General features: G+C 36.1%; 1 protein-coding gene across 2 annotated transcripts in view; it reads right to left on the bottom strand.

Annotated features, from left to right (window-relative positions):
* Positions 1 to 27889, bottom strand: part of tral (LSM14 family protein trailer hitch) — a 210000-nt gene that overhangs the window by 58925 nt on the left and 123186 nt on the right. For both annotated transcript variants that reach the window (XM_090398355.1, XM_090398356.1), the window contains exon 5: positions 3967 to 4116. In XM_090398355.1, the coding sequence (XP_090254481.1) occupies positions 3967 to 4116 (150 nt within the window). The remainder of the gene's footprint in view (positions 1 to 3966; positions 4117 to 27889) is intronic.

Raw genomic sequence — 27889 nt, 5'->3', positions numbered from 1 at the left:
CTTGACCAGGTACAAAAATATCAAATAGACCTAATACTTCTGCAAGAAACAAACATCAACTCCTCATCCAATTTATCCAGAAGATGGGCAGAGTGGCCTTATGACTTACAGCACTCTGCCACCCAACAACATCATGGAGCAGGAGTTAGCTTAGGTGTACATCATAGATCTCCCTACAAACTGAAAGTGATTGCTGATATACCAGGATATGCCTTTTATGCTCACATAATAGCACCCAACCATAATACCCTAAATGTGTTCAACATCTACATACCACAGCAGGATGCTCTGGCATCACAAATCCTGGATTTCGTTCAAACCATCTTTCTAGTATAGATCAAGAACATATTATAATAGCTGGAGACTTTAATTGCACTCTTGACCAAGAAAAAGACAGACTTCAGTGTGCTGAACATCGTAGCCAATTAATAAACAAACTTCAAACACTGGTAAACGATAATGAACTCGCCGTCTTTCGGCATCAACATCCAAATAAGAAATCCTACACATGGAGGTCAGCAATCACAGCGACAAATAGGCCACTCTACCAAGCACGACTGGACAGATACTACTTTTCCAAACACAGCTTGCCTCTAGTTAGAAACATCTCACACACCCCTTCCTACATTTCAGATCATTGCTTCGTCAAGCTGCAACTTTCATTATCTTTGGAAGCATCCAAATCAGGATCTTTAACAATACTCTTCTGAATGATCCACCTTATATAATAAACAATCAGGCTTTAATAACCAACCTCACTCACTCGAAAGTGGATACAGAACCAATGAAAACATGGTGGCCCCACCTAAAATCACGAATAAAATCCTTCACGCAGATCTACAGTCACCAGAAAAATCAACAGAGGAACATTAGAATCCGACAACTTGAAGAACAGCTCAAGTATCGCCCAGAAGAAAGCCCTGAATATCATTCTGCCTTCCAAGCCATGCAAAGACAGGCAGAATTATTGGCAAAAGGTGCCCTACTTAGATCGCAGCATACACAAATAAATCTTTCAAGATGCCCCCACAAAATATTTTTCCTCTTTGGAAAAAAAATGACAGGCAGCTAACTCCATCTCTGCTATCAGACTTCAAGATGACAGCATCACAGAAGATCCAAGTAAAATCATCTCTGAAATCCTACAATACTACAAAAATGCATACAGCACTGCAGGAACATCGCATCATGCCATTCACGAAATACTGGAAGAAACAAAAAAAAATCTCTGCAACAGATCGGAACCACTTAGAAAACAAAATCATGCTAGATGAACTGAAAACCGCATGCACATCTTTGCCAAAGAACACATCTCCTGGCATTGATGGTCTCACATCCGAGTTTTTCCAAGTTTTCTGGAATCAACTCGGACCACTTCTCCTCAAAACACTGCAAGAAGCCTACATCAATGGCCTCCCACAATCCGCCACGACCTCAGAAGCACAACTGATACCAAAGAAGGGAGACCACATGGATATCCGAAACTGGCGTCCAATCTCCCTAATTAATACCGATTGCAAAATCATTTCCAAAGTTATAGCAAACCGAATAAAGTCAACACTGCCTGAAGTTATTGGCCAACATCAAAAGTATTCTGTCCCAGGAAGATCAATACATGATAACCTCCATTTAATAAGAGATCTCATCCACATCGCAAACAGCCAACACGAAAACCTAGCACTCGTCAGCCTTGATCAGGAGAAGGCTTTCGACAGGGTACAGCACGAGTACCTTTATGAAGTTCTAAAGGCATTTAGCTATGGTTCTCTCATCATTGAAACAGTGCAATTGCTTTACAGAGATGCACACTTCTGTTTAAAAAAATTAATAACAGTCTTACTTGCACTTTATCATACTCTCGAGGGATGAAGCAAGGATGTCCTCTCTCTAGACAGTTATACACACTAGATATAGAACCCTTCTTAAAAAGAGTACACGAAACCATCATCTCCAAACGAACCAGCATAATAGAGCCACATAAAAAAATTACCCTTTCGGCATATGCCGATGATGTCACTATAATGGTCCAAAATGAAGAGGAAATGACAGTAACCGAGGAAGCACACAGACTATATGCACAAGCCTCAGGAGCCAAATTAAATTCTGTAAAAACCACGGGCTTGTGGTCAGGCAGATGGAAGTCTAGAAATGATTATCCGATTGAGTGTACCTGGTCAAGCGAAGAACAAAGATACTTAGGTGTGCTCCTTGGCAACACCAAAATATATAATACACTGAACTGGACACAGCTGCACAACCATTTTAAACAGGTGCTAGGTAAATAGAACAGCGTTTGTTCCATGTCTTCACTTAGAGGAAGAGTACTAATAGTTAACCAGATGGCTGCGACTGTGTTATGGCATACCCTCAAAGTATTCACACCTCCTGAAGAATTTCTCTACCACATTCAAAAGGAAATCAAACGTTTCCTCTGGAACAAAACTCACTGGACAACACACCCTCAACTCTGCAAGCCACCTTCGATTACATCACGAAATCATCCACCAGAGAACTTACACTTTCCACAATCCTCCGAATTGCCAGTCTTGTACTATCTCCTCCTAAACTACCTCATTTTTACAAAGATGCTCTACAGCGGTGGAAAAAACACAGGACTTCATCACACACTGACTAGATCAACAGAGTCAGCTGTACTATCAGAACCACTGTTTTCGAACAGAAACATAGCAAGTCTCACAACTGGCCAGCCCTTTCTTTTCCCTACATGGAACTGGGCAGGAATAAGAGTCATAGGGGACCTCCTAACCCAGACCCTAAAGTGGAAAGCATTCACAAGCCTACCAATGAAGAACCCAAAAACTGAAAAGCAATATCAACTGCTGCAAGCATCCATTATAAAAGCCTATTCAGATATCGCTACACCTCAGGAAATCCATATTCCGTCTAGAAACTGCTCAGGGCCGATATTTCATCTTGTACAATCTGAAGCCTCACTTCCAATTCTTCTCTCCAACTACAAGAAAATATACCACTTCCTCATGTCAGTGTCTCCAACCTCGCCCTTCTTATATTCATCCCTAATCCTCTCATCTACAAGGCTGCATATGCCACCCAGCTTTCAGTGGGATCTGCCATATAAATCAAAGTGTGCCAAACCAGATTCCGAAATACAGTGGAGACTATGGCATAACATCTTGCCAACTCCTTCAAAGCTCTACAAATTTCAGCTAAGAGAAACGGATCTGTGTCTATTCTGCGAAGTTTCAGGCACCTTGGAACACACATATCTAACCTGTCCCGCAAACAAAGTGATAATCACCTATGCCCCGAATACCGTCTCTAGCACCTGTAACTACGCACACAGCCAAGAAGACTACTGGAATTTAGTCCACACAGAACATGCAATTTCCTCTTCATCTGTGCTAAGGCCATCATGTATAGATTCTACCTAAAACAGACAAGAAATAACCAGCATCCATCCATCACTGAAACTGCATGTATATCCTGTCGGAAACTAAAAAGCAAGCTTTTATTGAAACTTGAGTACTTCAAAGAAACAAGAACTGTCGCGAAATTCATAGAGGAGTGGAATCCAACTGGTACCCTCTTCTGGATTGACGATGACAATACGCTTCATCTGAAAGATAACTCAGACTGAAACTGAACTGTAAATTTTGAATTCATTTATTGCATTCTCTATTGTATACCCGAAAGGAAAATGTTTCTTTCTCTGTAATATATATCCTTATAATATGTAAATAGTCCTTGTTACCTATCGTCTAATGTATATTTTAACAAGTTAAATATAAAAAAAATATATATAAAATAAAATAATATATATATATATATCCTCCATTTCCTGGATATAAAATTTTTGCATTGGTGTTATATGACTGAAAATTAATATATATTAGATTGTTTTTGACTGTGATGTCTAATAATGATTATTGCTGCAATTAAAATGGTCTAGTGAATTTATGGTTTAAACAATGATTAAAAACTTACCAATTTTTATTTTGGCAAGCTTCCCTTCAAGTTCCTGAAATTCTGCATTTGCCTGTTCAAAATCATATTCACCTTCAAACTGAAGAACATCCTTTGTTCGACCAGAAAAATTCTGACGTCCACGTTGACCTCTTCCTCTACGCTGGGGTCCTAATCATAAATACATATAACAGACACTTGAGACGACAGCTAATTCTCATGATCTAGGTAATAATATATGTTACTCATTGTAAATAGGTATAGCAAATAACTGAATTCTAATGATATTCGAAATTCACATTGAGTAAATATTTAATAAATGTAATTTTTAAAAATAGGTATATATATATTAGATTAGAACAGAGCCGCAGAAGCAGATAACACGCCAGGAGAGTTTAAAATCAGAATAAAAACTTTCACCTCCTAACAAATATCTTACACTTACATGTTAGCTCAATTGCAGTCATAGCCAAGTAATTCTGGCTTCTTATAAACTTCTGGATGAAAAACCTGAGTTTTTGACATGGGAAAAATCCTGCAACCCCTGTATGAAAGTGGCAAACTTATTTCTTATTGAAAAGTCATTATAAAGGTCATAGAGAGGATTCAAACTTGCCTATTTCCAAACTGGGTTTGAAAAGAGGGAGAGGAAGATAGTGTCAATAAGAATAAGCCATGAAGGCTGTTTCTAATAAATACTGTTAAAAAGAGAAACAAAAAAAACTGTTCCAATCTTAGCAAATTCCTGCTCAAAATCAATAATCTACATTGGATTGTAGCCTGGTTGAAGAATGATAATTATCAATTATTTTCTGGATGACAATTTCTTTATATCCATTAGATCAGTGCTTCCCAAACTTCTGGATGTTAGGCCCCCTTTGGAAAAATTAAAATATTTCACAGCCCCCTCGAAAAAAATCTTAATATATAGACATATATTATTATAATATTTGTATTTATATTCAATACAAAACATACACAGCGAATATTGCAAAAATCAAATGCAAATATTACATTTTTAGCATCATACATGGCACATTATCTTATATTTTTATATAAATAGATATAGTTATTGTACATATGCAGTACAAGCACATGAAACGTAAAACGATTAGTAATAAAGAAAGAATTAAAAACATAAAAGAAGTTTAATACCAATTTAATGTGATGGATGTGTTTCAATACTGCTATACCAATATCAGGTGAAATATTTGAAACTGCAATTCTAGGATTTCTGTTTTGAAATGAAATTTATATGAATAAGCATATATTTACTAATATTCATTCAGCCCCAAAATATGCAGGAAGCAAAATTTGTGAACCAGCACCAATGTGTGATTTTTTTTCCATTAAAATATAAAAAATAACAAAAAAGAAATAATAAAAATTAAATAAGTTTCTTTTAAGATAAAAAAAATCTACTTAGCCTTAAAAGATTTTAAATTTCTTTTCATTATTTCATGCCCCCCCCCCAAGGGGGCACAACCAACTGTTTGGAAAGCGCTCATTAGATAATACAGTGATTTGTTTTATTTAATTCTTAAATTGTTGTAAATAACAAGGAGCTGTAACTCTCTCCCTGAATGATGCTCATGTTACAGTGAGCAAAATATACAGCAGTTGCAAATAAATTCTAATTTCTTTTAGGATGTGTTAAACCCATTTTTTAAAAGTATCATTATCTAGGTGTCAGTAAAAATCTAAAAAACAGGGCTTTGAAAATCTGCTCCAGTGAACAAGCTCTAAAAGACGAATTTAAAGTTATCAGCAATACTTTCCTAAAAAATGGTTACAGCCAAAACACTATTAACAAAATTCTCTACAAGACCTCAATAAAAAACAAAGATAAACTGGACTAAATAAAATTATAACCACGCCTTACATTAAAGAGATATCAGATAAAATAAACAGAATACTACAAAAATACAACCTCAAAGCCACCTTTAAACCTCCTGCAAAATTAAAAAGCTTACTCAACTCATCCAAAGACCCACTCCCTCCGCTGGCCCACCCTGGAGTATACCGTATTTATTGCACCTGTAAGATACCATATATAGGGGAAACAGGACACACAATTCCGATCAGACAAAAGGAACATAAACGACACATTAAATACAATAACTATGGTGAAGCTGGCCTTTCCAATCATGCCCTGAACACTTTACATAGATTTGACTGGAAAAGCACCAGTTGTTTACATCACACCAAAACATGGTATGAACGGAAATTTAAGGAAGCATGTGAGATTATTATCAACCACCCCAATCTGAACAACAATGATGGTCTAAAAATCCCAAGCATAAACAGGACTATAGATAATCCAGAATCCTAAATCTAAAATAACAATTGTAATGTTAAAAATAGGACACCATTGTTACTGAAAGAAGATTATCCATAAGAAAGAATGTTTCTCTCATGTTATCTTAAATAGAATTTAGCTTGATGTAGTTTCTAAATAATTAATTAATTTGCAATTTTTTTATTTTATTTATTTTTTCACTCGAGGTAATGCCAGTAGAATAGCCGGTGATCAAATCATTGTTTCTCTAGATTACTGTGTGTAATGTAACTCAGCTTGTCCTTATATATACTCCAGATGATGATTTTAATATGAAGGTTGAAACGTCGGGAAATTAAAAGTTATTTATAACATGGTTGTAAAGTCCATAATTTCTAAAATGAATGCTGATCACTGTGCAACACTAAAAGAAAGGATATCATTATCTCAATACACATTCCATTATTTATTTGTCGTATAATTTAAAGTGAGATCAAGTATGTGTTTTTGACTGAATATTATTTGCAGTTCAATTGAACTGCAAATTGAATAATTTGCAGTTCAATGACCTAGTTATATTTCTTCCTAAATAAGTTTTTGCATGGTTACTGCAAATAAGATTTGATTGATTAAACTGTTTATTTTGATAAAACAGGAGTAATTACTGACTAACTATAATAGATAAAGATAAGTTCTTTGAATTGAGTTGAATACTTTAGCCTGAGATTTGCAATAACATTTCCAAAGGACAAACCATGCTAGCATTTCAGTATTAAAAAAAAAAAAAATAATAATCAAAAACTAGGATATTATATGATGAAAGACTACATATTTCATTTTATCCAGAAATACCCCCATCCCCTTTTGAATCTGAACCAATATTACTATAACTAATATCACATTACTGAATGCAGTTTTTTCTTCTTTTCATTCATAAAATTTAGCTTCGACAATTACAGATGGACTAAAAGGATGAAGCAACCAATGCTATGAGGTCAACATATTCTTCATAATCATGAACATCTCCGACAGAAATGGCTAGGCCAGGAAGATCAAAGCTTTCTATTTCTTTCCATCCTCCCATATTCATTTTCATGAACATTGTTCCAGCTGAAGATTCTTTTATTTGAATCTTCTTTTTTCTTGTCACTCCTCCTTTTCCGTGGTTGGTTTTCTCGTCGTTTGGCCTCAATTTTTAATTTCATATACAGATTCCTCTTGGTATTCAATCCGAATTCACTCTTTTTACATAACCAAATCATTTCAAATGAGTGTTACAAGTATTTCTTCAGGAAACACTTTCTAGTCCAATATACTTTACAATGTTCATTGTGGAGCATTTGATATTATTTTTTTTTATGTGGTTCCCACCTACGAAAGGCTATTAGTAAACCTATAGTACAATTATACTGTGAGTGGGCTAGGGATTTCTTCCTCCATTTTTATCAATTAAAAATTTTTTTCTGCTTGTAATATTTTATTTTTACAGTCCAGAAACCCTGCTCTAGAGACCAAACATGGAATTTTCAAACCACTTCAGCCCTCCAATAAGTGCAGTAGTGATCTCACACCAGGAGATGAAATTCATCTCCCACTTAAAATTACATAACTAAAATAGATTTTATGATATAATTTGATGCATTATTCTCCCAATCATCATTTACAGTAATATAACATACAGTTAATGTTGTCTAATACATGATTTTTAATTTATTATAATACTTTACTTGTCTTTTTGTCTAATAAAATTTATGTTAATTGAAATTATTCTGTGAAATGTAAAGTTGAAATTTAAGAGTTATTTAACTAACCATTGTAATTTAAGTTCATGTTACTAATTATTGCTAAACATCAGTAATATTTCATAAGGGAAGCAGAAGCACTGCCATTATGAAACATTCTCAGAATGGACAGTTCTCAAAATTTCAAGACCTACACCAATTTCATTTCAGAAAATATTGAGGAATTATCTTTAATCCGAAAACCGTATAACAAAAGCTATTGTTTAATACAGAAAGAGCCTCAGTCTTTATTTTGATGATGTAAATTACATAGAAATGGTGGATATTAAAGATCCAATATTATTTCAAAGCTAAATGTTTGTAGAAACTATAAAAGTTTCTACGTTTCTCGTAAGCTCTCTGGTGAAATTGACAAAACTCAGTTTCTATAAACATTCGGCTTTGAAATAAAGTAGGATCTTTAATATCCACTATTTCTATGCTATTTTTTCCCCCCTTCTGAGTTTATTTTATACACAGTATGTCCTACCTGTACAAGAACTTCATAAGTTTAGCAGTGTGCATGGGCAAACTTCCAGGAAGCCACAAACCCACTGTAACTGCTGTGAATATGAGTGTGCTGATATATAAGTAAAGAGGACAAAAAATTAAGGAATGGAAAAGAAAATGGTGACCACAGATTTATATTAAAGAGTTTCCAAATGTGTATGACCATCAGAAGATATAAATCTCAAAGAAGGTCACTCAACATTGTTTTCGAGGATAAACTACAATAGAGTTTTGGAGGAAAGTTTATTCTCTTTAGCAACTGAACCACCATTGCAGTGCATATTAAAATATTTTAGCAGATTTCAGAGAAGATTATAATTTCTTAATAGTGTTCCTCATGTAATGTTTTACACATTTCAAGACAAAGTACAATTACACATACTGGAGTCAAATAATGTTTATTTATTTATTATTATTATCATTTTTTTTTTACAAACTGTGAAGTCAGAGTACTGCGTCGAAGTTGTTTCTTTACGGATGTTTTTTTGAAGCAGTGTAATTTTTGGTAAAGTCTGCTGAGGGTAGGACAAATTAGCTTTGAACGAATGAATCAGAGAAAGAAGTTTTTATATGACGTGATTGCGTATACTTATGAGTGCAGTAGAACAATGAATTTTTAAGCTCTGAAAGGATTAACAAAAGGTCAGAACCAGACCTATACAAACTAAAACAATACCGTACAAGCTCATATATACATTCCACTAACTTTCAAACTTTTAGGAACTGGAAAAGTTTGTCAGACTATTTTTTATATAAATTATAAAATCGTCGCTTAAGGATCAAAGCCAAATAACTGGGAGGAGACCTCCACATTGCCTTTCAGGAATGCGGAGAACCAACTGGACCTTCTGATCTAATATCCAACCCTCACCATTACATGGTATGCCCCATTAGTAGGTAATCTACTGAGAGCACTGAACGAACAAGGATGGGCTGGCAATATGGGACTTACTCGACCAAATTGTTTTTTTTATTGGATTAAATCACAAATGCATATGACGGTACAACATGATAAGCTATCATGCCAGCTGGGAAGCTGCCTGGTTAAACAAGGCCCCGCTGTTTTCGTCAGGGAATCAGAGCAAACAGTGAAAAGTCAGCTACCAGAACAAACTCAAACTCAACATCTAGAAGAAGAAGAAGAATAAACCCCCCCATCAGAAGAACTGAAGATAGAAACCATCAATATAAGGAGTATCAATGAAAAGGAAATGCAAAAGAATTGGAAAAGTACCATGTGGACATAACTGGCATTACAGAGACAAAGAAGACAAAAACAAGTGAAATATTACTAAATAATAAGTATAGGATGCTATTTTTAGGCAATAATGATCAAGGAAAGGAAAGGAAAAGAAGGAGTAGCAATAGTATTCAACACCAACCATGAAGATAAACTTCTTGATTGGAAGGCAGTTTCAAATAGAGTTATGTGGGCAACCTTCAAAATGGGGAAATGGACAATAAACTAAAAATAAGTCAGCTTTTACTCTTACAGAATACAGAGACAAATGTAAGAAAGCTAAACAGTGTGTAAAACTAGCTAAACAAAAGTCATGGGAGGACTTTGGCAAGAATATAGAAAATAAATATCAAGAAGGTGGCAAAATATTCTGGAGGTTGTTGAAGAAGCTTAGGAATGGAGGAAAGAGTGCTGTAAAAGGAATTAGAGATCATAAAGGTGAAATGAAAACAGGAGAAAAAGATATCCTTGAAGTATGGAGTAATTACTTTGAAAAACTGCTAAATGAAACAAGCAGTGATGACAGCACAGTGATAAAAAACACTGACCAGGCATGCAGTCAGGAATACATATCCATACTTGAAGTAGAAAAAGCCATCAAAGGCTTGAAATGTGGAAAGGCAGCAGGAGTAGATGATATTCGACCAGAAATGCTGAAGTATGGTGGTATAAGAGTCTTACAGTGGCTGCACTGCATAGTTCAGAAAGCCTGGACAGAGGGACGAATTCCCGATGATTGGAGTAGAGCTCTCATAGTACCCATATATAAAAAGGGAAATAAAACTGAATGTGAGAATTACAGAGGTATTTCCCTACTGAGTGTTCCTGGCAAGATCTATGCAAGTATACTTGAGAAACGGTTGAGAAGAATTGTGGAAGAAAAGCTTGGTGAAGAACAAGCTGGATTCAGGCCAAATAGAGGCTGTCAGGATCAGATCTTCACTTTACGACAAATAGTCGAGAAAGCATGGGAATATAACAAAGATCTGTATTTAAGTTTTGTCGATTTGGAAAAGGCATATGACAAGGTGCCAAGAGAGAAGCTATTCAATACGCTGCAGTTATATGGTGTCAATGGGGCATTATATCAAGCAATACTCAGTCTTTATTTGAGTTGTGAGTCAGCAGTTAGAATTGAAGGAAGTACAGGAAGATGGTTTAATGTTAAATCTGGTGTGAGACAAGGATGTACATTATCCCCTCTGTTATTGATTATCTATATGGATCACATTATGAAGGAATGTGGTATTAAACCTGATATCAAAATTGGAGATGTTAATGTCAGCTCTTTGCTTTATGCGGATGATGTTATACTTCTAAATAAATCCGCTACAAGTCTGCAAGATTCTCTGACTAAATTGAATAGCTGTTGTAATAGATATGGTATGAAGGTCAGCAATAAAAAGACAAAGACAATGAAAATAGGCAGAATCATTGAAAATGTCAACTGTGTTGTGAATGGAGAACCTGTGGAACAAGTAAAACATTTCAGCTACTTAGGCACAATTTTTACTGAAGATGGTAAACTAAATATAGAAATAGACAACAGAATCAGCAAAGCTGGTATCGTGGGAAGTCAATTGAATAAATTCATATGGAATAAGAAAGAAATTAGTCGGAACACTAAATTAGCTGTATACAAGACTGTGTTCAAACCAATTTTAACTTATGGATCTGAGAGCTGGGTCAGAAGTAAAACACTTGACCAAAGACTAGAGACCGCAGATATGAGAGTTCTGAGAAAGATTAGAGGCGTGAACAGATGGCATCAATGGCAATATCATATTAAAAATGAGGATATTAGGAAAGAACTTGACATTGTCAGCATCCAGGAATGCGTTAGCAGAGCTAATCTCAGATGGTATGGTCACTTAAATAGAATAGGAGAGGAAAGATTAGCAAAACAAGTGTTCTCTGCCAGGTTGGCAGGAAAACGACCCAGAGGAAGACCAAGATATAGGTGGATTGATACGGTACAAAGTGCCTTAGACGATAGAAATATAAGATCTGATAATGTTGAAGTCTTGACAAGTAACAGACTGATTTGGAGGAAAATTGTAGATAGGAAGTTAGTAATGATGTAATTTTGTCATGTAGTACTGTCATATCCTGTACACCCCTTGAGGGTACATGGCAGAAATTTGATGATGATGATGATGATGATAAAACTGAATGTGAGAATTACAGAGGTATTTCCCTACTGAGTGTTCCTGGCAAGATCTATGCAAATATACTTGAGAAACGGTTGAGAAGAATTGTGGAAGAAAAGCTTGGTGAAGAACAAGCTGGATTCAGGCCAAATAGAGGCTGTCAGGATCAGATCTTCACTTTACGACAAATAGTCGAGAAAGCATGGGAATATAACAAAGATCTGTATTTAAGTTTTGTCGATTTGGAAAAGGCATATGACAAGGTGCCAAGAGAGAAGCTATTCAATACGCTGCAGTTATATGGTGTCAATGGGGCATTATATCAAGCAATACTCAGTCTTTATTTGAGTTGTGAGTCAGCAGTTAGAATTGAAGGAAGTACAGGAAGATGGTTTAATGTTAAATCTGGTGTGAGACAAGGATGTACATTATCCCCTCTGTTATTCATTATCTATATGGATCACATTATGAAGGAATGTGGTATTAAACCTGATATCAAAATTGGAGATGTTAATGTCAGCTCTTTGCTTTATGCGGATGATGTTATACTTCTAAATAAATCCGCTACAAGTCTGCAAGATTCTCTGACTAAATTGAATAGCTGTTGTAATAGATATGGTATGAAGGTCAGCAATAAAAAGACAAAGACAATGAAAATAGGCAGAATCATTGAAAATGTCAACTGTGTTGTGAATGGAGAACCTGTGGAACAAGTAAAACATTTCAGCTACTTAGGCACAATTTTTACTGAAGATGGTAAACTAAATATAGAAATAGACAACAGAAGCAGCAAAGCTGGTATCGTGGGAAGTCAATTGAATAAATTCATATGGAATAAGAAAGAAATTAGTCGGAACACTAAATTAGCTGTATACAAGACTGTGTTCAAACCAATTTTAACTTATGGATCTGAGAGCTGGGTCAGAAGTAAAACACTTGACCAAAGACTAGAGACCGCAGATATGAGAGTTCTGAGAAAGATTAGAGGCGTGAACAGATGGCATCAATGGCAATATCATATTAAAAATGAGGATATTAGGAAAGAACTTGACATTGTCAGCATCCAGGAATGCGTTAGCAGAGCTAATCTCAGATGGTATGGTCACTTAAATAGAATAGGAGAGGAAAGATTAGCAAAACAAGTGTTCTCTGCCAGGTTGGCAGGAAAACGACCCAGAGGAAGACCAAGATATAGGTGGATTGATACGGTACAAAGTGCCTTAGACGATAGAAATATAAGATCTGATAATGTTGAAGTCTTGACAAGTAACAGACTGATTTGGAGGAAAATTGTAGATAGGAAGTTAGTAATGATGTAATTTTGTCATGTAGTACTGTCATATCCTGTACACCCCTTGAGGGTACATGGCAGAAATTTGATGATGATGATGATGATGATAAAACTGAATGTGAGAATTACAGAGGTATTTCCCTACTGAGTGTTCCTGGCAAGATCTATGCAAATATACTTGAGAAACGGTTGAGAAGAATTGTGGAAGAAAAGCTTGGTGAAGAACAAGCTGGATTCAGGCCAAATAGAGGCTGTCAGGATCAGATCTTCACTTTACGACAAATAGTCGAGAAAGCATGGGAATATAACAAAGATCTGTATTTAAGTTTTGTCGATTTGGAAAAGGCATATGACAAGGTGCCAAGAGAGAAGCTATTCAATACGCTGCAGTTATATGGTGTCAATGGGGCATTATATCAAGCAATACTCAGTCTTTATTTGAGTTGTGAGTCAGCAGTTAGAATTGAAGGAAGTACAGGAAGATGGTTTAATGTTAAATCTGGTGTGAGACAAGGATGTACATTATCCCCTCTGTTATTCATTATCTATATGGATCACATTATGAAGGAATGTGGTATTAAACCTGATATCAAAATTGGAGATGTTAATGTCAGCTCTTTGCTTTATGCGGATGATGTTATACTTCTAAATAAATCCGCTACAAGTCTGCAAGATTCTCTGACTAAATTGAATAGCTGTTGTAATAGATATGGTATGAAGGTCAGCAATAAAAAGACAAAGACAATGAAAATAGGCAGAATCATTGAAAATGTCAACTGTGTTGTGAATGGAGAACCTGTGGAACAAGTAAAACATTTCAGCTACTTAGGCACAATTTTTACTGAAGATGGTAAACTAAATATAGAAATAGACAACAGAAGCAGCAAAGCTGGTATCGTGGGAAGTCAATTGAATAAATTCATATGGAATAAGAAAGAAATTAGTCGGAACACTAAATTAGCTGTATACAAGACTGTGTTCAAACCAATTTTAACTTATGGATCTGAGAGCTGGGTCAGAAGTAAAACACTTGACCAAAGACTAGAGACCGCAGATATGAGAGTTCTGAGAAAGATTAGAGGCGTGAACAGATGGCATCAATGGCAATATCATATTAAAAATGAGGATATTAGGAAAGAACTTGACATTGTCAGCATCCAGGAATGCGTTAGCAGAGCTAATCTCAGATGGTATGGTCACTTAAATAGAATGGGAGAGGAAAGATTAGCAAAACAAGTGTTCTCTGCCAGGTTGGCAGGAAAACGACCCAGAGGAAGACCAAGATATAGGTGGATTGATACGGTACAAAGTGCCTTAGACGATAGAAATATAAGATCTGATAATGTTGAAGTCTTGACAAGTAACAGACTGATTTGGAGGAAAATTGTAGATAGGAAGTTAGTAATGATGTAATTTTGTCATGTAGTACTGTCATATCCTGTACACCCCTTGAGGGTACATGGCAGAAATTTGATGATGATGATGATGATGATAAAACTGAATGTGAGAATTACAGAGGTATTTCCCTACTGAGTGTTCCTGGGAAGATCTATGCAAATATACTTGAGAAACGGTTGAGAAGAATTGTGGAAGAAAAGCTTGGTGAAGAACAAGCTGGATTCAGGCCAAATAGAGGCTGTCAGGATCAGATCTTCACTTTACGACAAATAGTCGAGAAAGCATGGGAATATAACAAAGATCTGTATTTAAGTTTTGTCGATTTGGAAAAGGCATATGACAAGGTGCCAAGAGAGAAGCTATTCAATACGCTGCAGTTATATGGTGTCAATGGGGCATTATATCAAGCAATACTTAGTCTTTATTTGAGTTGTGAGTCAGCAGTTAGAATTGAAGGAAGTACAGGAAGATGGTTTAATATTAAATCTGGTGTGAGACAAGGATGTACATTATCCCCTCTGTTATTCATTATCTATATGGATCACATTATGAAGGAATGTGGTATTAAACCTGATATCAAAATTGGAGATGTTAATGTCAGCTCTTTGCTTTATGCGGATGATGTTATACTTCTAAATAAATCCGCTACAAGTCTGCAAGATTCTCTGACTAAATTGAATAGCTGTTGTAATAGATATGGTATGAAGGTCAGCAATAAAAAGACAAAGACAATGAAAATAGGCAGAATCATTGAAAATGTCAACTGTGTTGTGAATGGAGAACCTGTGGAACAAGTAAAACATTTCAGCTACTTAGGCACAATTTTTACTGAAGATGGTAAACTAAATATAGAAATAGACAACAGAAGCAGCAAAGCTGGTATCGTGGGAAGTCAATTGAATAAATTCATATGGAATAAGAAAGAAATTAGTCGGAACACTAAATTAGCTGTATACAAGACTGTGTTCAAACCAATTTTAACTTATGGATCTGAGAGCTGGGTCAGAAGTAAAACACTTGACCAAAGACTAGAGACCGCAGATATGAGAGTTCTGAGAAAGATTAGAGGCGTGAACAGATGGCATCAATGGCAATATCATATTAAAAATGAGGATATTAGGAAAGAACTTGACATTGTCAGCATCCAGGAATGCGTTAGCAGAGCTAATCTCAGATGGTATGGTCACTTAAATAGAATGGGAGAGGAAAGATTAGCAAAACAAGTGTTCTCTGCCAGGTTGGCAGGAAAACGACCCAGAGGAAGACCAAGATATAGGTGGATTGATACGGTACAAAGTGCCTTAGACGATAGAAATATAAGATCTGATAATGTTGAAGTCTTGACAAGTAACAGACTGATTTGGAGGAAAATTGTAGATAGGAAGTTAGTAATGATGTAATTTTGTCATGTAGTACTGTCATATCCTGTACACCCCTTGAGGGTACATGGCAGAAATTTGATGATGATGATGATGATGATAAAACTGAATGTGAGAATTACAGAGGTATTTCCCTACTGAGTGTTCCTGGGAAGATCTATGCAAATATACTTGAGAAACGGTTGAGAAGAATTGTGGAAGAAAAGCTTGGTGAAGAACAAGCTGGATTCAGGCCAAATAGAGGCTGTCAGGATCAGATCTTCACTTTACGACAAATAGTCGAGAAAGCATGGGAATATAACAAAGATCTGTATTTAAGTTTTGTCGATTTGGAAAAGGCATATGACAAGGTGCCAAGAGAGAAGCTATTCAATACGCTGCAGTTATATGGTGTCAATGGGGCATTATATCAAGCAATACTTAGTCTTTATTTGAGTTGTGAGTCAGCAGTTAGAATTGAAGGAAGTACAGGAAGATGGTTTAATATTAAATCTGGTGTGAGACAAGGATGTACATTATCCCCTCTGTTATTCATTATCTATATGGATCACATTATGAAGGAATGTGGTATTAAACCTGATATCAAAATTGGAGATGTTAATGTCAGCTCTTTGCTTTATGCAGATGATGTTATACTTCTAAATAAATCCGCTACAAGTCTGCAAGATTCTCTGACTAAATTGAATAGCTGTTGTAATAGATATGGTATGAAGGTCAGCAATAAAAAGACAAAGACAATGAAAATAGGCAGAATCATTGAAAATGTCAACTGTGTTGTGAATGGTGAACCTGTGGAACAAGTAAAACATTTCAGCTACTTAGGCACAATTTTTACTGAAGATGGTAAACTAAATATAGAAATAGACAACAGAATCAGCAAAGCTGGTATCGTGGGAAGTCAATTGAATAAATTCATATGGAATAAGAAAGAAATTAGTCGGAACACTAAATTAGCTGTATACAAGACTGTGTTCAAACCAATTTTAACTTATGGATCTGAGAGCTGGGTCAGAAGTAAAACACTTGACCAAAGACTAGAGACCGCAGATATGAGAGTCCTGAGAAAGATTAGAGGCGTGAACAGATGGCATCAATGGCAATATCATATTAAAAATGAGGATATTAGGAAAGAACTTGACATTGTCAGCATCCAGGAATGCGTTAGCAGAGCTAATCTCAGATGGTATGGTCTCTTAAATAGAATGGGAGAGGAAAGATTAGCAAAACAAGTGTTCTCTGCCAGGTTGGCAGGAAAACGACCCAGAGGAAGACCAAGGTATAGGTGGATTGATACGGTACAAAGTGCCTTAGACGATAGAAATATAAGATCTGATAATGTGGGAGTCTTGACAAGTAACAGACTGATTTGGAGGAAAATTGTAGATAGGAAGTTAGTAATGATGTAATTTTTTCATGTAGTACTGTCATATCCTGTACACCCCTTGAGGGTACATGGCAGGAATTTGATGATGATGACTTATTTGTGCCTAAGATCCACCAGGCATATAAGAACATTTTGGGAAAATTTGGAGAAAAGGGTAAAGCTAATAATAATGGCAAGTATTTACTGGATTTCTGCTCATGACATGGACTAGTCATTACCAACACCATGTTTCAACATAATGCTCGGCCGCTAGAGGGACTCATGGTGTGTAGTATTTGTTGAGAGCTCCTGATAAGTGTTATTTTAAGTTATCATTGACAATTTTGGTTGAATATTACGTAGTTTTGTTTGCTTTTCGTATCTTACTGTGTCTGTTTATTTTGGTGTTGTTTCAATTATTAATTCAATAAGATACGATAGCACATGGCGGTAAGAAGAAAAATGGCGGCTAGTAATAACTGTTCGCCATCTTTGTTCAATAATGGTAACATAAAGGAGATTATTCAGTGTACTATCTGCGAAATGTATGCATTGCAGAGAGTGGTTGGAGTATGGTTAGATGATGATAGTGGAGTGAATGTGTGCAGAAAATGTAAGGAAAATGCGGAATTAAAGTGTGTTTCAGGTCGTGAGTGTGATATTTTTGTCAAATAGCGATATGATAAGAAATTGTGAGATTGTACTAGAGAGCTGTGAGAGCGTGAATGTAAAGTGTGAATGAAGGTATTAATACAGAGCAAATTAATGGTTTAACAGATAATAAAAAAGATGAGATAGATGCAATGAGTGAGATCGTGCTGTTGAGCGGAGCGATACATAGAGCAAAGCGACAGCTGGAGGTGTATGCACAAATGTCTACCGAGTGTATACCAGCCAATAAAAAAAAAGTATGATAGGAAAAATAAGAGTATGATTGTGGACGTAAACAAAATGAAGGAGCGAGTGCTGCATGGAGATTTGTTAGTACAAGGTGTGATAGTAGAGAATTTGACAAAATCATACCAACCTGGTGCGACCATTAAGGACGTGAGTCTATTAGGGAGCAAAAGCAAAGAGTGAAAGAAATGATAGTTGTGGCAGGTACAAATGATTTGAAAGGAGATAATATGGAAATGATAGAGGACCTGAATGAATTGTTTGAGGTAGCAAAAGAAAAGAGTGAGAGAGTTAGGATGATTAGACTTTTGCCACGGTATGACAGTGAAGAGTTTAGAAGGAGGGCCATAATTGCAAATGACTTTATGCGTGGGTTATACATGACGAGTGGTGTGGCATTTGTGGATGTGTGGAGTGAGTTCGATGGGCAAAAGGATCTATATAAGATGGATGGTTTGCATTTGAATGGATTCGGTGTAAGGAGACTTTAAAAAGTGTTGTTGAATGAAGTGGATGTGCAGAATCAGGGAAACTAGATTTATTAAGGGGTAGGGTGAGTAGATCTGCAGACCTTAGGGAGGCAGTTGAGTGTATGAATGAGTATAATATGCCCAAGCGAATAAGGACAACAAATCAGAATGGGATAGTTAGTATAAGGCATCAAGGTAGGAATGGGGCCAACGGAGGTCTGTAATTCATGTATACTAATGCTAGAAGTATTAGGAACAAGAAAGAAGAATTTTTGGCCTTGGTTAGCACTTCCAGACCACAGGTTATTGGCATTAGTGAAACATGGCTGACTGAAGATGATATAGCTAGTGGGATTGAATGTGAGGGGTATAGTGTGTTCAGGAATGACAGGGAGAATAAAATGGGGAGAGGAGTTTTATTGATGATAGCTGATGAGCTGCAGCCAAGGAGAATAGAAGTTGAATTGCAGGATAGAGAAAAGAACACATTTGAGGCCATTTGGTGTGAGATTGAGGCTAGCAGAACAAAATATACAATTGGGTGCTGCTATAGACCAGGTGATGGAAAAGATGGTGGAGATAGCATGCATAAGCAAATAGAAGAAATGAGTGGAAGGAGGATAATTATTATGGGAGATTTCAACTATAACACTGATTGGAGGGAGGAGAGGACACATGGGAGGAAGGAATTGGATTTTATGCGGTTATTAAGGGATAACTATCTGCGACAACATGTAATAGAAAATACTAGGGGTCAGAGAGTGCTCGACCTAGTAATTGCATCTGAGAATTTGGCTGTAACGAATATGACCACGTTGCCACCAATTAGTGAGAGTGATTATAGGGTCTTGACTTGGGGGAGGTGGCTAAAGGTGTGGAATTTACAATTAAGACAGGGTACACGTGGAATTATCGGTCTGGTAAGTATGACAAGCTTAGGAATTTGATTGGTTCAGTGCCATGGCATGTAAAACTGCAAGGGCTAGATGTTGATAGTGCATGGGAGGCAGTTAAGAAGTGTTTGCATGAGGCAATGGCTGACTGTATACCTAGAGTGCGAATAATAAATCAAGTTGGGGTTAAATGGATGAATAACACCATTAAGCTTGAGCTGCAAAAAAAGAAACAACTATGGAGGGAATTTAAGGAGAAAGGTGACCAGCAGGCACATGAACGGTATAAAGCCCAGGCCAGAAGGGTAACAAGTGTGGTAAGAAAAGCAGAAGCGGATTATGAAAGAACATTAGCCATGCAGGCTAAAGAGAATCCCAAACAGTTTTTTTGATATGTTGCAAGTAAAAGAAAAAATGTATATGGCAGAATGATTTTAAAGAATGTCGCTGGTAGGAAGGTAATAACCGAATCAGTTGATATAGTAGAATTACTGAGTGAGCACTTTGCAAGAGTATATCATCCTGGTGGTGACATTGCAGAAATGGAAGAACCAACAGCTTATATGGGAATTGTGGTGAATGAAGTAGAGGTGAATAGTCTAATACAAAATCTCAATGTCAATTCATCTGTAGGATTGGATGGCATACCAGCTCGTGTCGTACGAGAAGCGGCTAAAGAATTGTCAGTGCCTTTGATCATTTTGTTTAATTTGAGTCTCAGGTCTGGGTTAGTCCCAAGGGGGTGGAAAGAGGGGAAAATAGTTCCACTGCATAAAGGAGGTTCCACGACTGCTGTTGAAAATTACTGGCCAATCAGCATATCAGGAGTCGTTGTCAAGGTCTTGGAGAAAACAGTCAAGAAAAAAATACAGGATTGGATAGATGAAAATGGGATACTGTATGGTTTTGTGAAGGGTAGATACCATGCCTCAGTAACTTGCTCACGTTTTATAACACAGTGATGGCTGAACTGGATAAGGGTAATGGGTTTACAATGATTCTACTGGACCTTGCCAAGGCCTTTGACAGGATACCACATGGAATTCTAATCAGTAAACTGCAGCATATGGGGATGGATATAGGGTTGGTGAGATGGATAGGAGGGTGGTTGATGGAGAGATATCAGAGAGTGGTTTATTCAGAAGTAGAGTCCAAAAGACGGCCTGTGACTAGTGGTGTGCCGCAGGGTTCTGTTCTTGGACCACAACTGTTCAATTTGTTCATTAACGATATAGGAAAGGATCTGAGAGGAAGTGTTAACTTGTTTGCTGATGATGCAAAGTTGGGTAGAGCAATAGTGAGTGCACAGGATGTCAAAATTTTGCAAGATGATTTGGATAGTTTGGAGGACTGGGCTAAGGAAAATGGATGTCAATTTAATGTGGCAAAGTGTAAGGTTGTGCATTTTGGGGTGAAAAGATTAGCAGCAGTATATCACATTGGTGGAACCGTACTCCAGGAGATTGATGACGCTAGGGATTTGGGAGTGTTGGTGGATAGGGAGTTGAGGTTTAGAGGGCACATTGCAAAAGTGGCTAAATCAGCTCATCAAATCACTTGGTTGCTGAAAAATACTTTAACAAGCAGAGACAAGCAGGTTATTGTTCCTCTGTATCGCGCCTTGATAAGACCCCATCTAGACTACTGTGCCCAGATATGGGCGTCAGGGTTTCTTCTCGATGAGGAAGAGGTGGAGAGGATCCAGAGATGAGTGACCAAGATAATAGCAGGACTATGGAATGATCCTTACGAGAACAGGTTGAAGATTTGTGGGCTGCAGAAATTGGTTGATAGGCGAAAAAGGGGTGAAATGATTGAGCCATTCAAATTACTGAAGGGTTTCTATAAGATTAATTCAGAAGATATTTTTGAGAATAGGACTGGTAGTGGGAGGACTAGGGGCCATCCATGGAAGCTTGGTAAGAGTGTGGTTAGCAAGGGTGTTAGAGCTAGGGTTTTTATTTAGAGAGTGATAAATGAGTGGAATAAGCTGCCAGTGTCTGTTGTGGGTGCCATGACTGTAAATGAGTTCAAGGTAAAGTATGATAGATACTGTGTGAATGTTGAATAGTTCTTGACATGATGTTGGGCCTCCCTCGATGAGTCTAAGGACTCCTTGGAGCTGTCCGTAATAATAATAATAAAGATGTGCACAAGTTTACATGGAGAGAAGACACAGGAAATAAGAAAAACATCACTGACTATGTCATTTTTGATAGTGACATAATAAGGCTGGTTCAGGATACAAGGGTGTACAAGGGGATTCGAAATTGAGAGCAACTTTTACTTAGTACTAAGCAGGATAAAAATGGATATCATGTTGAAAAGAACATATGTAAGAAAGTTTTAAAAAGAATGAAAGTTGAGCAGCTTTAACAGGTAAACTGTAGACTCAATATGCAAAAAAAAAGATGAAAAACATTTGCAGCAGTTTGAAAACGAGAACCAAACCTTGGAGTCTCATTGGCAAACTCTGAAGAAGAAGACAATGATTGATTCAGTCAGGAAGGTATGTGGAAGTTGCCTGCAAGGATAGAAAAATAAGAACACCAGTGGACAAAAGAAGTTAAAGCAGCAGTCCTGGAAAAGAAGGAAGTATACCAAAAGTTCCTAGCAAATAAGTCGGCAGATGCCCTAAAAGATGCAGAGAAAAATGTAAGCAAGCTGAGCTATGTGTGAAAGTAGCTAAACAAAAGTCATGGAAAAACTTTGGTAAGAATATAGAAAATAAATATCAGGAAGATGGCATACTGTTCTCAAGGCTATTGAAGAAGCTTAGAAATGGAGAAAAGAGTATCATAAAAGGAATAAAGATGATAAGGGTGACATGAAAACTGAAGGATATCCTAGATGTCTGGAGTGATTACTTTGAAAGACTGTTAAATGAACCAAGCAGTGACATAACCATACTAGAAACTTTTAAAGAGGAATGCAAAGACAAGTACATATCAATATTTAAGATAGAAAAAGCTGTGAAAAATGTGAAATGTGGAGAGGCAGCTGAAGTAGATATTCGACCAGAAATGCTTAAGTTTGGAGGTATAAAAGTTTTACAGTGGCTACACTGCATAATTCAGAAGGCTTGGACAGAAGATCGAATTCCCAATGGTTGGAGTAGAGATCTCATAGTACCCATCTATAAAAAAGGGGAATAAACCTGAATGTGAGAATTATAGAAAAATTTCTCTACTAAATGTTACAGGTAAGATTTATGCACTTGAAAAGAGATTGAGAAACTGTGGAAAAGAAACTTAGGAAAGAGCAAGATGAGTTCAGGCCAAACAGAAGTTGTCAAGATCAAATTTTCACTTTAAGATAAATAGTTAAGAAAGCATGGAAATACGACAAGGATCTGTACTTAAGTTTTGTAGATCTGGAAAAGGCATATGATAAGGTGTCCAGAGAAAAGCTTTTGAAAACAGTACAGTTATATGGAGTAAATGGAGCATAATACAGTGTAAAACATTGTTCTATATTTAAATTGTCAATCAGCAGTTAGAAATTAAGGAAATATAGGAAGATTGTTTGATGTAAAATCAGGGGTTAGACAAGGACATCATCTCCACTCTTATTTATTTTATATCCAAACACAAGTGGTACAATAGTAAGTAAGTGGTACATTATTTACAACAAATTAGGATACATTACAAATGAGAACAGCTTAAATTTGGTAGGTGAATTATACAGGGAATAATAAGTAAAATATGAAGAACAAGGAAACTATACATAAGTAATATACAATAAATATGGTCAGATGTTCCTCCAATATCTTGCGCAATCAACTGCTCATTCTGTGCAGGATATAAGGTCCTCTTTTGTGCAAAGTGACTGAAGAATGGGACAAGAAAGAAGGTGTTCCATGGACTAGGTTGTCCCATTTGATGAACTTTTGTTTGAGCATCCTGTCGTTCGAAGTCTGTTGAAGCTTTTCCAAGTATTCCAGTCCATGTGGGGCACCATGTGAAAGATGTTCGGCTGTTAGAATACCAGTATTATTCTAAGGGTATAGTGCAAGCCATTGTTGAAACCTCGTCTCTGAAGGGCTTTTAGGTGGTTCAACAGTTGCTAGGAAGCTATGTCGGGATCTTAGTCTTTGGGGCACTGTGGTGTGGCCAAATAGTGGGTGGTGTTCATCATTCATTTGTCTGCTTCTTTCGTCAGCTGAAAATGCAGATCTTCGAATTGAAGGGTGTGCAATACCAGTCAAATTATACAAGTTTCTTAGTGGTGTTGGTTTCAGGTATCCTGTAATTAAGTGGCAGCTTTCATTCAAAGCTGGGTCAAGTTTTTCAGCACCCACTCTTATTCATCATCTATATGGATCACATTATGAAAGAAAGTAGCATTAGCAACAAGATTAGAATCGGAGATGTCAAACTTAGCTCTTTGCTTTATGCAGATGATGTTGTACTCCTAAACATATCTAGTGCAAGTCACCAGAATTCTCTAACTAAATTGAATAACAGCTGTAACAAATTTGGCATGAAAATCAGCAATAAAAAGACAAACTATGAAAATAGGGAGAAGCACAGAAAATTTCAGCTGCATACTGATTGAAGATCCTATAGAACAAGGAAAATATTCAGCTATTTAGGCAGTGTCTAATGTAAATGACAGGTTAATTCTGGAAATACACAACAGAATAAGCAAAGTTGGTAAAGGTGGGTATCCAGCTGAATAAATTTATATGGAATAACAGAGTAATTAGCCAAAACACCAAACTAGCAATATACAAGAAAGTGTTCAAACCAAGTTTAAGTTATGCATCTGAGAGCTGAATTAGAAATAAAGCACTTGATCAAAGACTGGAGACCACAGATATAAGGGTTCTGAGAAAAATTAGGAGAATGAACTGATGGCATCAGTGTCAGAATCATATTAAAAATGAAGACCTTAGAAAGGAACTTGACATTATTAGCATTCAAGAATGTGTCAGCAGAGGGCCACTTAAATGGAATGGATGAAGAAAGGTAAACAAAACTGGTGTTCGATGCCAAGATGGCAGGAAAGAGACCTAGAGGGAGACCAAGGTCTACATGGATTGATTCAGTGAGAAGTCCCTTAAAAGCACGAAATGTTAGATATGACAATACTAGAGTGCTTACAAGTAATAGACTAATTTGAAGGAAAATTGTTAGAAGATTAATAATAATGTAAAATTAATCATGTGTTGTCATAGTAACTTGAACACATCTTCAGGACACATATAAGAAAATTGATGATGATGTATACTATATAATTCATTATGAAAATAAACTTAAATTGTCTGTGTGGGAGTGTGAAAATGTATATTTTTAATTACATTTCATGTAAATAAATGTGAATTTTTCCATATTAATCAAACCAATACTTGTCATATTTAACATAAAAAAAAAACATTAAATTCTTGATATGTACCATCAGGGGGTGTTACAGATGTTATGATAGTACTACATGAAAAAAGTTACATCATTACTAACTTCTGATCAACAATTTTCCTAAAAAATTAATATGTTATCTGTCAAGACTCCAACATTATCAAATCTTACATTTCTGTCTTCTAAGGCACTTTTTATTGTATCAATCCATCCATCTACATCTTGGTCATCCTCTGGGTATTTTTTCTGTCAACCTAGCATCCTCTCTCATTCTGTTTAAGTATCCATAAGTTAAAAGGGTTTGAACACTGTCTTGTATACAGCTAATTTAGTGTTTTGATTAGCTTCTTTCTTATTCAGTCAGACGAACATATAAATGTGTTCACCTGACTTCCTACTATACCAGTTTTATTAATTCTGTTGTCTATTTTCACTAAAAATTGTGCCTAAATAGTTGGAATGTTTTCTTCTTCCAAATCCAGATTTGTAACATCTAACTCTGCCTGTTCAAAACCTTACTTCTCAAGTTTAAACATTGCAATATGATATTATCTTGACTAATAGTTAGTTAGTTTTATGAGTTCCGCCCCCCCCCTCCTTTTTTTTTCTATCCATCTTGTTGTTGGTCTTTTGCCTAGAATTTTGCTATTTATAGGCTTCTTAAGAATACTGTCATTTTCTATTAAAAACATGCCTTGCAAACTCGCTGTTTGAACTTAACAAGATATTGTAGGTTCTTTATAGAGTTCATATAACTTATGGTTGTATCTAATTTTGCAGAGACCATTATCATTCACTGGGCCAAATATATATTTCTATAGATTTTCCTTCAAAAAATCAAATTCCCCACCATTGTCATAAATATCCAGGTTTCATATCCACAAGTAACAACTGGATGAATTATTGATTTACATAATCTGTGAAAAATATAATCTATAATGAGAGAAAATAACAAGCCTGATTACTCCTCTTTATTCTATTCTGCACTTCCTCAACTTTTTATGTATCAAGTCATTCCAAAAAGTAATATCGTTCTTAGTATTAAGTTTTGAAAGGATATAAAAGATAAATCACTTGCTAATTTAATAAAGTATATATTCTCCATTTGAATCAATAATGCTCTTCGAATGTCGTGAAAGCTTCATAATGCCATTTCTATAGAATTCAGGAGGTATGGACAGAAGAAACAAGGTTTGCAAAGAAGTCACATAGGCTCAATTTCAGTGTCTGTAATATATCATATTGATTTTCATTAATGAAATATTGCAAACTTCGAAATATGTGGTAATCTGAAAGTGCAAGGATCAGAAGAATGTGGAAGCTTTACTCAGCCAAGTTCCTTAATCTTGGTACAGGTGATTCTTGCACATGGTGAAAAACAACACCCTTTCGATTGACCAGAGAGACCTCTTTTCTTTCAGTTTTTCATCGATCGAGATGTTCACGGTATATTTCAACTGTGTTTGTTTGTTTGGTTTTGTGGCAAGAGTCCAAACTGTATAATACCAGTCATATCCCACCAAATGTTTAACAAAACCTTCTGAAGGCGAAAGTCTTCTTTTGGCTGTGGTTAAACAATTTTGCCTTTTTTTGACCTCATAAAGCATGATGTGCCTCGTGCTCTTCCGCAACCTCCATAGTAATAAAGGGTTATTTAAACAATAACTTAAGTATGATGTTCTTGCAAGGTGGAATTCCTTAGAATGAGGCCAATTCAGCTTAGCAGTATTTATAAAATTTTAAAATTCGTGTTTAGAAAAAGCTGAGACACGTTTGAACAAGTACAGTATAAAAACAGACATCACTTTTGGGATGACCTGATATCAGGCTGATCACACCTTTTTTCTGTCCTTTTGTCATTTGCATTTGTTGCTACATATAGTTAAGATAAATTCATATATTTTATCTTCTAGTTTCTTTCCTCCCTTTCAGTAACTCTGCAGACATTTTATCTAGTCCTGGGAATGTTGTTGTTTGTGAATGAATAGCCTATATAGGCTATTGCCTTGATGGTAGCTGTACAGATACATCTTCTACGGTTGTAGTACTTGGTATATAATTATGAGTTGCAGAAGTAATGTTTCCTATTCAGTAATTCAAGGAAATATTCTTTTCATCTGTTATTTTATTATTTCTTTGTTTGCTAACATGTTTACTTGACAAATCGTGCCTAAATAGCTGAAATGTTTTACTTGTTCAACAGATTCTCCATTCACAACACAGTTGACATTTTCAATGATTCTGCCTATTTTCATTGTCTTTGTCTTTTTATTGCTGACCTTCATACCATATCTATTACAACAGCTATTCAATTTAGTCAGAGAATCTTGCAGACTTGTAGCAGATTTATTTAGAAGTATAACATCATCCGCATAAAGCAAAGAGCTGACATTAATATCTCCAATTTTGATAACATTTCCTTCATAATGTGATCCATATAGATAATGAATAACAGAGGGGATAATGTACATCCTTGTCTCACACCAGATTTAACATTAAACCATCTTCCTGTACTTCCTCCAATTCTAACTGCTGACTTACAACTCAAATAAAGACTAAGTATTGCTTGATATAATGCCCCATTGACACCATATAACTGAAGCATATTGAATAGCTTCTCTCTTGGCACCTTGTCTTATGCCTTTTCCAGATCGACAAACTTAAATACAGATCTTTGTTATATTCCCATACTTTCTCAACTATTTGTCGTAAAGTGAAGATCTGATCCTGACAGCCTCTATTTGGCCTGAATCCAGCTTGTTCTTCACCAAGCTTTTCTTCCACAATTCTTCTCAACCGTTTCTCAAGTATACTTGCATAGATCTTGCCAGGAACACTCAGTAGGGAAATACCTCTGTAATTCTCACATGCAGTTCTATTTCCCTTTTTGGTGAAGAACAATCCAGCTTGTTCTTCACCAAGCTTTTCTTCCACAAT

Source organism: Typopeltis vanoorti, chromosome 9 (genome assembly GCF_054136105.1).
Source record: "Typopeltis vanoorti isolate ZY-2024b chromosome 9, IOZ_Tvanoo_1.0, whole genome shotgun sequence".
NCBI lineage: Eukaryota > Metazoa > Arthropoda > Arachnida > Uropygi > Thelyphonidae > Typopeltis > Typopeltis vanoorti.
This window is presented reverse-complemented; position numbering and strand designations above follow the sequence as displayed.